Genomic DNA, 15,388 nt, shown 5'->3' on the forward strand with positions numbered 1-15,388 from the left:
TGACGAAAAAGAAATTAAGGATGCTATTTGGAATTGTGATAGTAGTAAAAGCCCTAGTCCAGACGGAGTAACCTTTGGTTTTATTAAAAAGCATTGGGGTTTGCTAGAAAAGGATGTGATGGGAGCACTAAAACACTTTCACAGTGAAGGAAAGATTCCGAAGGGATGTAATGCCTCATTCATAACGCTGATCCCAAAGTCTGAGAATCTTCAATCTCTTGAAGAGTATAAACCCATCTCACTTGTAGGATGTTTGTATAAGATCCTGACCAAAGTGCTATCTAGAAGGATTAAAAAAGTTATTGTGAAAGTCATAGATGGGACACAATCGTTTTTTTTTATCTAGTGGAGGATTATTAGATAGTGTCATAGTAGTGAATGAAGTCTTGGATGATTTGAAAAGAGGGAGGAAAAACGGGGTGATTGTAAAACTTGACTTCGAAAAGGCATACGACTCGGTGAGTTGGGAGTTCTTACTCTACATGATGAAAAGACTAGGGTTTTGTGGAAAATGGATACAGTGGATTAGAGCATGCCTTGAATCTGCTACTATCTCAGTATTGGTAAACGGTAGCCTGACAAAAGAATTTAAACTGTCTAGAGGCCTTAGACAGGGGGATCCCATGGCACCGTTTTTGTTTCTGATTGTTGCACAAGGTTTGGCTGGACTAGTAAAACAAGCAACAAGAAAAAACTTGTTTTCGGGATTAAAAGTTGGGGATAAAGAGGTGGATGTGAATCTACTCCAATTTGTTGATGACACCCTTTGTGTATGTGAATCAAATGTACAGAATATCTTGTGCATTAATGCTATCTTAAGATGTTTCGAATTAAGCTCCGACCTCAGAATAAATTTCCACAAAAGTAAAATTGGTGCAATTGGAGTAGATAGATATGAGGTGAAAATGTACTCGGAAATACTCCAATGCGGCCTAATGGATATACCATTCACATACTTAGGTCTACCTATTGGAGGTAATCAAACTAGATGCTCTTTCTAGGAACCAGTGTTATCGAAGATTAGAAAGAAACTTTCGGTATGGAAGGGGAGTAACCTCTCCTTTGCGGGTAGAGTTTGCCTTATAAAATTTGTTATCAATGCCATACCACTATTCTTTCTATCTTTTTTTAAAGTCCCGGTTGGAGTGTGCAAGGAGATCGCAAAATTAAAGAGAAAGTTTTTATGGGGGTGGGGAGCGGAAGGGAGGAAAATTGCCTGGACTAGCTGGGAGAACATTTGTAAAGCGAAAGAGGAGGGAAGATTAGGTATCAGATGCATTGATTTGTTCAATAAGGCACTCTTGGCAAAATGGTTATGGAGAATGGGTTCCTCTGAGAATGGTCTTTGGAAGGATGTTCTTGAATCGAAGTACGGATTGTGGAGGACGACAAATTCATTTACACCGAATCGAAACAGGTATAAATCTAGATGGTGGAATGATTTATCCAAAGTCAGCCTTTCAGACCAAGGTGACAATTGGTTCAATTCAAATATGGTTTGACAACTTGGATCTGGGGAGAAGATCCAATTTTGGGAAGATGAGTGGCTAGCCAATGGTCAACTCAAAGGAAGGTACGAAAGAATATATAATAATTGTGAGCTTAAAGAAAAGACTGTCTATAGTTTCGGAAGATGGTCTTCAGAAGGGTGAGAGTGGAAATTTAGTTGGAGAAGAGAATGGTTTGAGTGGGAAAGAACTATGGTAGAGGATTTTATGGAAAGTATATCACATGTGTCACTACGCCCAGATAAAGAGAACTTACGATTATGGAATGATTCTCCATTATACACATTCTCGATAAAATCTTCTTATAATAAGTTAGTAAATCAGATATCCGGGGGGGTATCAGTGGTTTTTGAATATCTTTGGAATTTAAAGGTTATGCCCTCAGCTCAGTTTTATGTGTGGAGGGCCCTTTCAGAGAGGATAGCAACCAAGCAGAATTTGCATAAAAGGGGTGCGATATTGGGGGATACTCTATGTGTATTATGCGGGAGGGAGGAGGAGTCAACTTCATACATTCTTGTGTCATGCAAGGTATCAATTAAAGTATGGAATATGTGCTTTAGCTGGATAGGGATTAGTTCGGTAAACCACAATGACTTGATTCATCATTTCGAACAATTTTCTTGTATATGTTTTAATCAAGAAGGCAACAAATTATGGAAAAGTCTATGGGTCTCAGTGGTATGGTGCATTTGGAAGCATAGGAACAAGATTATTTTTAACCAAGCAAAGATAGATGCAAAGAAATTTTTTACTATGGCACAAGTCCAATTATGGGTATGGATGAAACATAAAGTAAGGAAAGTCAAGTTCTCTTTTTCTGATTGGATTTTATCCCCTTTAACATGCATTAACATGGCAACAAAATAAAAATATAAAAGAATAATCAATGTGTCTCAATATTCAACACATGGTGTTGCTGGTTTGTAACAATAAATTGTCATTTGACTTTTTCATTGACCAATGTTATGGGTATATATTCTATCTTAAATTAGCTGTAAGGTGTGGAAGGTAATGTTCTTTGATGCAAGTAAAATGCTGTACAGAAGTAGTGAAAAATCAATGATAGAGGAGGATGCAGAGGGATAAAATGTGGAAGCTCCATGGGGAGCTACTCTTGATGGAAGGAAGGTTCTATGTAAAGGAATCACAGAGGTGCATGCGTTGAAGAGAATACAGGTCCAGCGGCCGGTTTTTTTATGTTTGGTTTTGCTGCTGGCTGGGGGGAGGATTGATGATGTTGGTGTTGTCAAGGTTTACGAGACTCTATTTAGTGTAAAGAATTGAAGGAATATTCAAGTTCAAAGGAAGATGTCATGTTACTTTCTCTATCACTGGAATGGCCCCAAGATCATGTTCTTGTTATACAAAAACTAAATAATGATGAATGGTAACTTTGTGGGAGTTGGGAACAATAGAACCGAACCACACAGATGCTGATCTTGGAGGTGTTGGTAAAATATTTTCTAGTGTAAAATGCTTCTTTGGATGTTGTTTTATGTAGGAATGTAGCTGTTTTTTGTAGGAATATAGGTGCAGTTTTTTGTTCTGCTGAAAGTGTTTTTTATAGGTGCTCTCATGGCATCAACTCTTTTGGTTTTTTGGGGCTTTTTGTGGGAATCCTTTGTTCATTCATGGTGAAGGTATCTTGCATTTTGTATACGGGTTGGGACACCCCTGAAGTGTTCCAGTTTCTTAATTAATTTTATTCTTTGCTGAAAGAAAACATTTTTTTATTGAAACTAATTAGCCTTTATCGTAAAATAGAACAACTAGAATAGGGAGATATCTATACATAGTAATAGGGACAACATCGACGATAGGACGAGACATAAATGTGAGTGATGATGAAACAAAGAGGAGCGATAGTGGTGTTGGGTTGGGTCACGACTTGTAATGGCACAAATGAGAAGATCAAATGTGTAGTTTATATGAACTTTAAGTCCAACTCACCTTTATAAAACTGATTTATAAGGTGAGGTTTACACTCTTATATATAAGTGGATGTAAACCTCATCTTATTAGTCGATTTTGTAAGATTAAGTTATGTTTAAAGTTCATTTATTAAGAGTGAGGATCACAAACATTAAGAGTATTAAGAGGAAAGGATAAAAAACAGTATAATAGAGTGTAGAAAGAAAAAAAAAGGTGAAAACTAGGTTGAAATAAGGAAAATGTTCCAGCTGGTTGACTTGGATCACCTTCGTGCGTATCTACAAACTGCGCTTCTGGAGCCCCTTCGCTTCTGTTCCAGCGTTCTCCTTCCTCCGCCGTGAGCACCTGAAACAGAGAGACAAATGGAGCCCTCGCGGCCGTTTGCACTCCGACGATCAAGTCAGCTATTGGACAGGAAACACCAAACACCTCTCGTCGCAGACACCGTAAGATCAATGTCCAGAGAAATGTGTAACTGAATTCTCTCAAATGAGTTAACTGGTATGCGAATGTGTGAAAATGTACCTTATTTTGTTTATCGTAAAACCTTTTATACCTTCCCGGTGTTTCTGTCCACGTGTCAGCCTGAGACTTGTATATTCTGTGGGCTCTCCTTAGCAACACTGTTCCCAGTCTTAGGGTCTTCTCAGTGTGTAAGATTGCCTTGTCGAAGTGCAACTCGTGCGGAGGTGACTGCATGGGTGCCAACTCATGCGCCCATTCTCTGAGTCACTCGTCCTGGGAGTACCCTGCCTTCCTTACGTGCCAAGCATGTGGATTACCTTCTGGGACGTGACCTCCTCATGGGTCGTTTTTGTCCCAGTGGTTTTCCAGCAGTGGTGCATACTGCCGCGTCCCTACACCTCATGCACAGATCCTTCGTGATTTGGGTCTCTCCCTTCTAATGTTGGGGGTGTGGCTTGAGAACCATCTTTCTTTACCTATTATTACTGTCTGGGATGCCAAGGCTCAAGGCCTCCACGCCCCTACTGTGCCGCCTCCTCCACGGTTATCCTTACCCGTGGGTATCAGGAGGGGACACTTCCCTAGGGCGCCAAAACGTCCCAAATGCCTTTATCATGATGAGCCTGGGTGACGCCCGAGGCCGGTCAACGCTCGAGGACCGTACGGTACACATCACCGTGGTTGTGAGAATAAGCAACGTAGAAACTGTTTTTCATATTGATTAATATATCACCTGATAGAATAGATACACTTTATGTTACTTCCTCCCATAACCAGTACACAAAAATTCACAAATTTATAAATTTTTATTTCACACAAGTACTTCATGCTTAAACTCCCTATACCTTTTCCAAAATTGTTCAAAATAAGATCATTTATCACCATCAAATCCATAAATAACATGTTCTTGGAAGTTCAAATTTCTCCTAGAGTGATTTATTCTACTTCAACTTCCGGTCTTTTCGACTTCTAGGTGTTATGATCTTTCCGTCTTTTAGTCCTTTCGCTTCTACCTATGATTCAAGCCAATCTAAGTAGAATTTGCAAGTTGAAAAGTTACCCGTGCCTCTTGAGTGTCTCTCCTATTTATATTTTTTGGTTGGATCTTTACTGTCATGAACCCCTCCATAGGGTCCAAAAGGGAACTGAATCACACCTTAATCATGTTTTCCGATAATTTGACGTGTTCGTGACTAATGATGTTTTAAGATCTTCATAATTTAGGTTTAACTGTGAAAAGGGTTGACGAATTGTCAACATCCTGGGCAACCTGCAATACACACTAGTGCAAAAAAGCTTTAAAACATCGACTATTTAACTATAAGACAACGACTTTCTAGCCGTCTTTAATCAGCGCGTAATCTTATGTTTAAGATAAAAGAAGGCGGCTATTTAGCCGTCCTCTTAGATGCAAGCAAAGAGGGCGACTATGGTAAGAGCCACCCTTATAAGATGCATGCATTAAAAAAAATGGGGCAGCGCTTGCTTTCACATCATCTGTCTCGCACACATCTATCCCTTTGCCTGCATCGTCAAGGCACCACATTTCACCTTCTTCCTCCTCAAACTGTGCTATCCCTGCGACCGCGTCGTCGTCATGCATTGATTTCATGCCATCATTGTCTGCCATATTGCACATCCCCTGCGTTGCCCTTACTCTCGCACGGTCGTCGTTCTCCCTTTTTGCGCTAGAACCCACATCGACCATCGCGTCTCGCAGCCCTGCGTCATCAAACAAACGATGATGGTGAAGTGAGGCGACAATGACAACATCGGCGACGAAACAAATGGGGCACAGAGAAACCTAAACACCAGCATGGCAATGAAACAATGGTGACCTTTGAACAATGGCAGAAAAGAAACAAATAAGAGAAACGAAAAAATACAAAAACCAATGGTGAAGAAGTAGTACAAAGCTCGAAACAAACTTACCAATAGCACGAAAATTCAGGTTCGAGGAAGACGAGAGGAAGCACCAGAACAAAAGAGCAGAAGAAAACGAAGCGACAGAGAAAAGAAATGTGAAAGATTAAGTGGTGCACTCTGTGTTAGGGTAAAATAGTATAAGAGAGCAACTATTTGGTAGATGAAAGCGTTTCATTTAAGAGGACGACTTTAACTCATAGTTGCCTTCTTAAAACAAAGCGCTTTGTTTAAGAAGGCGGCTCTAGCAAATAGTTATTCTCTTAAATGAAATTAATTTAAAAAATGTTACCGTATTTTCAATGACAGAGTCGGAAAGTAAAAACACCTTAAATGTGAGATCGTTGTTTAATTATTTTGTAGTAGTGACATAACATATTTTCTACCTCCTTTGTAAAGTAGTATTGGGAAAGTTATAAACTACAAAAAAGGTGGCAGATAACACCATTTTCTACTATCAAAACATTCATTCTATAGTAAATAAAACATAACTCGTCACCCTTAATAGCTCTAAATACATGGAACCTGCAAACATTGGAACCCTAAACTTGTTAATATGTAGACATTTCGAACCGAAGCCAATTTAAATCTAAAAGTTAATATTCCATTTACAACAACAGTTTCCCTTTCAGTAGCCCCAATGTGCATCTAAAGGAAGAATAGAAGAAAATGAAGGAAAAACTTACCTAATAATAGCGCTAACCTGATGAAGAAATTGCTACAAATAACAAATTTACCTACTCACAATCCACCACCTATATAAGTCCCCACAATATTCGCATGAGAAGCAGAAGAAACCAATGTGCAAACGAAGGAGTAGAAGAGGCCAACAATTGAGGCTTTGCATATACACACAGAGAACTCTCTCACTCTATCAACTCTTCAAACTAAAGTCAGAAAAGTGATACATTTTTTTTACTCACTTAAAAACATGTCATATCTGTAAGTCCTAGGTGGAACAACATTAGCTACACACACAACAAAATTTAACAACTATTAGTAAACGAGAACCATTATCATATTATTATTGAAATACTGATACGTTGAAAACCCACATCAAATTACAACTGGAAAAAATAATAATTTTTTTTATTAAAATGTAGATCCATATAATTTTAACAAAGTAAACTACAACCATTATCATTGTTATGTAAAATTATAACAACCAAATAGATAAAATATTTAATTTAAAAATTAGAACCAATAACTATAGAAAGTTCAGCAACACAAAACACGTTAACCTTATAATAATATAACTGATTTAGAAAACGTGGAAATTCACACTAAATCCGTTACTAACAAACGATGAAAATATTCATCTAATAGTAAATGAAACGCATCATGTATACGCCAGTTTTCTAAGAATTGGTGTATATTATTTGTGACATGCATTCTTTAATTTTTATATATCTTGATTGGATAATTATATTGAACTTTTTTTTTTATCAGGTAATAATGAATAAATAAATATGAAACACTTCATGATAATCCATCTCTTATATAATTAATCAAAAACAGATAAAACCAACTAAAAAACTCTAAAGTCTACCAAAATTTTCAAAAACCATAAATCAACAAGTTAAAACCAAAACTAAATCGAGTGTAGACAAACCAAAATTTCAAGACAGCAATCTAAATAAAACAAACAAGTATATATGAAATTTTAGATGATATCCAAGACCAAAACTAATTATTTTAGATGATTATATTGAACTTATTATTACTTTATTTTGATATTATTAACACAAGACAGTGATGGAAGCACATTGAAACCTAATTAAAGGCATTGAAAGCGCTGGTACTTTTATTTTTTAACAAGCATTCTATAACCAAAAGAACCTTTTAATATTAGTTTTAATTATTATGAAATAATATGGTTGAAGCAAGTTGTAGATGTGGTGGGGTGGTTAAACGTCCAGAAATGCTATATATTTCTAAAACTGGAGTAAACACTAACAGCTGTGAAATGTATTTTTAATTTGATTTTGAGAGAGATGGCTGAAAATGTAGCTCATCATCACATGCAATCCAATGTAGGTAGGGCAAGCTTGGAAGGTATAGATGAAAAGAACAGTATAAAGACGTGAGAGTCTTCAACATTTCATAATTGCCATCTGCCAACAGCAGTCACTTACAGAAAAAATTTCTAACTACACTTTTTACTCACACTCAAAATGGAACTAAATTAATCACTCTGTACCCTTCACCTCGCCACTTACGTCCAGCTTTAAATATATTTACCAACTAAAGTCATTATCTTCGATAACAATATTTAAAATTAGACAAAGGTAAAGTCGTACTTGGAATGTTTTTTACATTTTAAAGTCGTGTTTTGAATTGAAAAACTTATAAAAGAATAGGAAAAATAATATCCATTTGGGTAAAAATCATCCAAAATGAAACTATTTTTGTAAAAGGAACCTGATTCTTGACAATAAAAATAAGGAGCATGTTTGATGGAAAATTGTGAACAACCACTTTAGTGATAAACGAAATGTACCATTTAGCACCTGATCATGAATGAGATAATTTACTGCAGCAATCAACAAAAATACATTTCACATCTTAATAAATTAATATTTTATTCATTTTTATTTTTAATTTAAAATATTATATTTTTATAAACAGTGTCAAAATGTAATGTATGTTATGTTATTATTGTTCATAATGTAAACATAACTTTTCTCTTTACTGCAGGAACCCAAAAAGCCTAATCGGTATTTAAACTTACAGTGACCCCGGAGGAAGCTAGTTGCTTTCACTATCTCTTTCTGAATTTCTGTTGTTATCGAGATATTAACATTTTTGTTAATAGTTATTAATCGCACTCCATTGTACTTAAATAAAGTAGTTGATGGTTGGGACATGACAATTAAGATTTCACCGGCCCTTGGATTTTGTCTTCGAAACAAAGGTTGAACTTTTGGCGGTGTTCCATGTTGAGACCTGCATAAGTCTACGTGTATTAATGGTGTGTCTGCACTTGTTCCCACTATAAATAACTCCTTTCTTCCCAAGCTTTCTCCATAACAAGCATTTTCTGCCCTATTTTCTCTATCTGTGCAAGGATGGGAAAGTTACAAAGCTATGTTGTAGTTCTTGCTGTGGCATTTGTATTTGTGATAGGAGCAGCAGAATGCAGAAAAATAAAAAAAGATGAGTTAGTTGACAGTTTTGGAGGTGGTGGCTTAGGTGGTGGGGCTGGTGGAGGCTTTGGAGGTGGAAAAGGTGGTGGATTAGGAGGAGGAGTTGGTGGTGGAGGAGGTGCAGGTGGAGGTGCTGGTGGTGGTGGAGGAGGTGGAAAAGGTGGTGGATTAGGAGGAGGAGTTGGTGGTGGAGGTGGTGTAGGTGGAGGTTCTGGCGGTGGTTTCGGAGGTGGAAAAGGTGGTGGCATAGGAGGAGGAGTTGGTGGCGGAGTTGGGGCAGGTGGAGGCGTTGGAGGTGGTGTAGGTGGAGGTTCTGGCGGTGGTTTCGGAGGTGGAAAAGGTGGTGGCATAGGTGGAGGCGTTGGAGGTGGTGTAGGTGGAGGCGTTGGAGGTGGTGTAGGTGGAGGTTCTGGCGGTGGTTTCGGAGGTGGAAAAGGTGGTGGCATAGGAGGAGGAGTTGGTGGCGGAGTTGGGGCAGGTGGAGGCGTTGGAGGTGGTGTAGGTGGAGGCGTTGGAGGTGGTGTAGGTGGAGGTTCTGGCGGTGGTTTCGGAGGTGGAAAAGGTGGTGGTATAGGAGGAGGAGGAGGAGCTGGTGGCGGAGGAGGGGCAGGTGGAGGCGTTGGAGGTGGTGGTTTTGGAGGTGGTGGAGGTGGTGGTTTTGGAGGTGGTGGAGGAGGAGGTGTAGGAGGAGGTGTAGGAGGAGGAGTTGGTGGAGGTGCCGGTGGAGGCGCTGGAGGAGGCTTTGGAGGTGGTGCTGGTGGGGACGGCGGTGATGATGGTGGGGATTTCTGAGTTAAAATATATTCTGAATAGTATGTATACTATATACCATGCAATGCCATGCTCATTTAAGGAACCAAGTACGTATAACGTACACTATATTTATACATTAACGAAATAAACGGAAGTTTTCTTTCATACTCTATCTCATTCTTCTCCTTTATAGCTCACAACTCCAGTTAATCATAGTTAACAAATAGCCCTTCATAAAACAACGCTCATATTTGTTGTGTTGTACGAATCAACTCAAATAAACTTAACTAACAAGCAAAAATTAAAGACATGGCATGAATGTGGCACTTCTAATTGAACTGCACAACTATAACATCTCTCGAAACAGGTATTCAACAACTTGGATTCTATCCAACACTAGTGGTAATCGAGGTAGTACAAACAAATTCATGTCATGAAAAACCTGTTATATAGGAGGTACCTATGAAGAATGTTTTAGTCCAATAACTACCTTACAGAGCTGGTATGAACAGCATCAGTAAAAGTTCAAAAGTTCAAAAGTTCAAAGATGGATCATCCACTTGCCTTCTTCCTTTTATCACACTTTTTCTCATAGTTTTTATTTATTCATACAGTGCTATTCTTTTTAAAAGAATTCATTTAAGGGCCTCATTGGTTTTAGTGTTCTTCTGGAAAAACAGCCCTTGTCTTTGCTCTTGACTATCTTTTCCAAGAAACTGACAAGTAAGAGCAACCATGTCATGTTGAATATATATCTATCTGGTTCTGGTGACTATAGAGAAAGGATATTAATTAATTAACGACTTGTAGATAGTAGATGCATGATGCAATTTTCAGGAAGATCTGCAACAGTATCTATACATGCTTTGGTAAAGGTTGGGTAAATGGAAGCTCAGATTTATATTTGTTTTGAGCTCCATACCTGTCTTCCAAAATTATTTAAGTTAACTATGTCTGATTTTTTTTATCAAATAAATAAAATTAAGAAACTATTTTAAATACACCTACCCTTATACATAATAATTGTTTCCAAAACAACTAGCTCTTACTTGATGACATCATTTACAAAATCTAAATTTGTTTTTCTTTTCATGAATTATAGTATAGTTCACATGCTGTATACAAATTACGTACCAAAGAATTTCTCGTATGAGATTAACAAGAGCCATAACTATTTACAATTAGATTATCAGGAATGAATATAATTAAACACATAAATCATACGAAGATACATATAGAAGTAAGATCATTATGGAAGAAAAATAATAGTTTAAAAGTAATAATAGAGATGAAAATGGATATAAAAGTTTGATTCAAGATAAGAATATTAATTCACGAAGCTTAAAACATCATCTCTATTGAAATAGCTGATAAATATATTTTTTTTAAATATCATCCACCTAGCCTGTAATATTTTATTACATGCTAATCTCAAACATTCTTTAGTGTTGAATTCTATCAAAAAATTATTTTAATTCTTATTTTTATTTATTAAAAATTATTTATAATTTTTTAAAGATATAATTAGTAAAGAATATATATTATGAGAAATAAAGAAGTTGATACACCCAATGTCAGACCCATTGCTTCAACCAATTTTGGCTATCCAGGGTTTCATATAGGTTTTTCAAACTAAATACACTGAAGATTTTTTTTTTTCGCAAAAGAATGAATAAAAAAATAAATATGAGGCATTTAAAGATCATACACATGCCTGAAATTTACCAACATCACAACATGAAGTAGCAGAAGACAAAGACAGAGGGAACATTCTATTCGTCAAAATAACAATAGAATTTTGCGTTGAATCGTATCAATAAAGAGAGAAAACATTTTCCAGCCAATATGAAGATTTTAAAATTGCAGAGAAGCTAAAAACTTCAGTTTTTTAGTGAGAACTTGATTAAAATTAATTTTTGGTGAGATTTTTTAATTACATTTTTCATTTGTATGACTTGAATTTAAACTTTTTACTTAAAAAAAAGTTTAAAAACTATGTATTTCAAAGTATATTATATATTGATATCGTTTTTATGTTGGTATTTTATTTTTTTCATTAAAATACATTATGTTTCGAAAACTATGTATTCAATTTATGTTTTATCATTTATTGATACTTGTCAGTTTGAATTTGGCATAAACTTATTGTTTTGGCCGCATTGAAGCCTCAAACAACTTTTTGCAGTTGCACTTTCTTATTCTGCCAGTACGATACTCCAAGCCATACCTTTGAGTTCAAGTCTAAGGAATTTCATCAATTCATAATAAGAGCAATGATATGGTATGGTGATATCTTGTTATATTTTACAACTCCTTATTAATGATATAAAAAAAAAATATTTTTAATATTTTATGTAAAATTTGGAATTTTAAACATAAAAAAAGGTTGTATACAGAGCAAAGTTGTTATTTTATCATTTTTCAATTCATAAATATTCCAGCCCCTACTCTTTCTCTCAAGTAATTTTATATTATTATTATTCCAATGTTAATTCCATTTAGATCATATTATTAATTATAATTATATTTGTTCTTAAAAATGATTTTGAATGATTAAATGAGAAAAGTGTTCTTAATTTTTTTTTCATATCAAATTCTTATCAATTTCTTTCAAGTGTTGTGAGGCTTTAGAAGTACCAGAATAAGTCTATTCAATTGAAATATAAGAAAAATGAAGATTCATTTTTTAAATTATTTTTCTATTCAAACTATTTTCCTTCTTCCAACTTTATCAATTTTTCGAACTCAAATATATTAAAATAAAGTTGTTAGAATCAATATGCTTGAAATTTAAATTTTTATCATGATTTTGTTATTAAATTGTCCTTAATACCACATATAAGTTGTTTTCGCCGGTTGACCGGGTGCATCTTCGTGCGTGGCTTGTCCTCGCGAGCTAGGGTACCTTCGTTTGCTCCGTCTGCGAGTACCTGAAAAGAAGTGGACAAAGGGGCGCCCTCGCGACCGTTTGCACTCCGACGATCAAGTCAGCTAGCGAGAAACATCAAAGGTGACGCACCTCCGTATCGGGACACCATAAACAAATGCTCTGAAGGTGGTCAGAAGTAACTGAGTGACTAAAACTGTGTTGCCCTAATCGTCTTGTGCACACAGTGGGTGCGCAATGAAAACAACTAGGGTTTATGCTCTGTGTAAAACTGCGAGAATTAGGTCAAAACTCGGATCCCTTTCAAACGTCCCAAGATCCCTTTTTATACACCTCTCGCATTTAAAACACGTTAAAGCGCATTGAAAGCGTATAAAAATATTCCTTGGAATGTTCGAATCTTAACTGAATTAGTGCGTACCTTAGCGAACTTTTAGGAAAGCCTTGATGTTTTCAGTGCTTATTGCTACGTGTTCTTCTGACTTGATCGCGACTCTTCGTGGAGGGCCCTACAGCGCCGTAACCCAACTTAGGTTAATCCATAGTGCAAACCCTCCTTTCTCGAAGTGCATTTGGCGCAAGGGGGTGACTTTCTGGGTGCCAACTCATGCACCCCAACTTCTAGTCACTCGCCCTGGGAGTATATCTACCTTCCTCTCGCACCATGCACCTGGTTCACCCCTGGGCATGACCCTCTCATGGGTTGTATCTATCCCGGGGGTCTCCCTGAGGTGACGTGGGTACTTCACGAGTCAGGTTACTCCCTGCTGGTACCAGAACTATGGCCTTGAAGCCACATTTCTCTTCTCTTTGTAACTGCTCTAGGCCACGCCTTAACCTGACGATGCTTCAACCTGGCGACGCCTTCCTCTTGGCGACGCCTTACCCTGGCGATGCCTTCTCTTGGTTACGCCCTCTCTTGGCGACGCCTTCTCTTGGCAACGCCTTCAGTGGTCAATCTGTTGACTTCCCTTCTTTGGGGCCCTCGAGTGGTCCCACCATATGTTGACTTTGACTTTGGCGTTGACCAAAGTCAACGTCCGGGGACGGGACGGTACATAAGTAACGTGGACTATTAAACATACCGAATTAATTATTATTATTTATTTTGTTTTTAAATTTTGATTATTTTAATTTTGAGATATATGAATATAATTTTTTGTCATTGGACTCGTTACAAGCCATTGAAATCATAAAACACAACATAAAAGTGGTGGTGTTCCATCAGGCAAACCTTACCCCAAAGGTCGATGCTATTTTTTCTGCCAACAAATTCCTGAGCGGCAGGAAATGATTTAAAAGTAAAATTATATATTTTTGATGAAAAGTTTATTATTTTCTTAAAAATACGAAATTTCTGAAAAAAAAAATTAACAGAAGAAGAATATAAGAATTAAAAAGTGAAAAAAAGAATTGCAGAAAATAAATATATATATTCACTCAACAGTATAAGAATTTATTATTAATTAGGAGTAATTTCATAAACAAATTATTTTAATAAATAAAATTTTAAAAAATTATTAAAATAGATAAATCATATATAATATATGATTTCAGTTTAAATTTGATTACGGTGTAACTTAACAACTTCATCACATGTTGATACAAATTCATCACAAGTTGATATAACCTAGCCATTTTAATAATTTATAACTTTTTACCCATTTGATAATTTTTAACTTTTTAACATTTCAGTAGTAAGTAGGGTGTGAAATTGTACTAAGAAAAAAAAACTCAACACTTAGTGAATTTCCATACACATGTATCATACACTTATATTCCACCTCATACATTTTAAAATAAATGTATCTTCTAATCGAATTTATGCATTGCATCATAACTAATAACATTAAGCATATGAAATAAACCATTTCCAATTCAGCCCTGTTTCTTAATAATTCTTTACTTTAAAATTTGAAACAAGAAACAATTTGTATATATTATTATATTATATTTGTGACAAAGTGGGGGATAAGGTCTCGCATCCTATATGATGAAAGGTGAATCTGGTTTGAAGATGATCGAGCCCACCGAAGTTTGTGTTCCTGTTTCAAAAACCAACTACGCCCTTGCAAAACCTTCTCCACGTTATTCAACAGGGGAATCCTAGCACTTGAAAAGGCTACCCCAATCACAAAAACGACGCGAGAAAATCCAATCCAGAATTTGTTCAAATGAAAACATAGCTGCACGTTATGATCTGTCCAGAACAACTAGTCGTCTTTGAGTTTGAAATGCGGAAAGTGGATGCAGATTCGGTCTCCTTGAGGAACATGCACGCACTCACTCTTCCTTCGTCGAGAGAAACCTGGAAGCGTTTCTAGTTGGCGTGCTCTGCACCGAGTTAGCTTTGGAATGCGAGTTCTCGATCATAGCGGAGAGCCTGAGAGTGGCGCTTCCGAACTGAGGCTGGCGAGCAGGTTCGAGTTTCTAACAGTAAGAAAGGGTCCAGTATAGAGTTCAATGGATTTTCATAGGTGGAAAGAGAGAGGAAAAGAGTAAGAGAATCAAAGTGAGAAAGATTATACCTAAAAACATTTTCTTGAACCGATATAATAAGCATTTGTTATGTCAACTAAAAAAATAACTGACAAAATAATTTTGTATTTATCTCTATGACTTTATAGGATTGTAATTTTACACACTAGCCATAGAATTGTAATTTTGCACAGGGAATTTGTGTGAGAAATCCTTTTACATGTTTCTTGTTTTAGAAAGTCGATGTAGTATGACATTGATACGAACTTTGATACGACACGAACACGAATATA

At 36.5% G+C, this 15,388-nt stretch overlaps 1 protein-coding gene across 2 annotated transcripts; it reads left to right on the forward strand.

The window, feature by feature from the left end:
• Positions 1-8,692: 8,692 nt before the first annotated feature.
• On the forward strand, positions 8,693-9,895 carry LOC137807017 (uncharacterized). Of its 2 annotated transcripts, XM_090300382.1 has the most exons (2): positions 8,693-9,281; positions 9,330-9,895. In XM_090300382.1, exons 1-2 carry the CDS (start codon positions 8,900-8,902, stop codon positions 9,767-9,769), a joined length of 822 nt encoding a protein of 273 aa, XP_090156508.1. In that variant the 5' UTR covers positions 8,693-8,899; the 3' UTR covers positions 9,770-9,895. The 2 variants fall into 2 exon arrangements, with proteins under 2 accessions (XP_090156508.1, XP_090156507.1); XM_090300381.1 differs by having other exon boundaries at positions 8,693-9,895.
• Positions 9,896-15,388: the final 5,493 nt, after the last annotated feature.

This window comes from Phaseolus vulgaris, chromosome 3 (assembly GCF_051622355.1).
Source record: "Phaseolus vulgaris cultivar YP4 chromosome 3, ASM5162235v1, whole genome shotgun sequence".
In the NCBI taxonomy this organism is placed as follows: domain Eukaryota; kingdom Viridiplantae; phylum Streptophyta; class Magnoliopsida; order Fabales; family Fabaceae; genus Phaseolus; species Phaseolus vulgaris.

What these genes read in the sequence shown, in the direction of transcription:
- LOC137807017 (XM_090300381.1), top strand. Translation starts at nt 8,900, where the DNA reads ATGGGAAAGTTACAAAGCTATGTTGTAGTTCTTGCTGTGGCATTTGTA.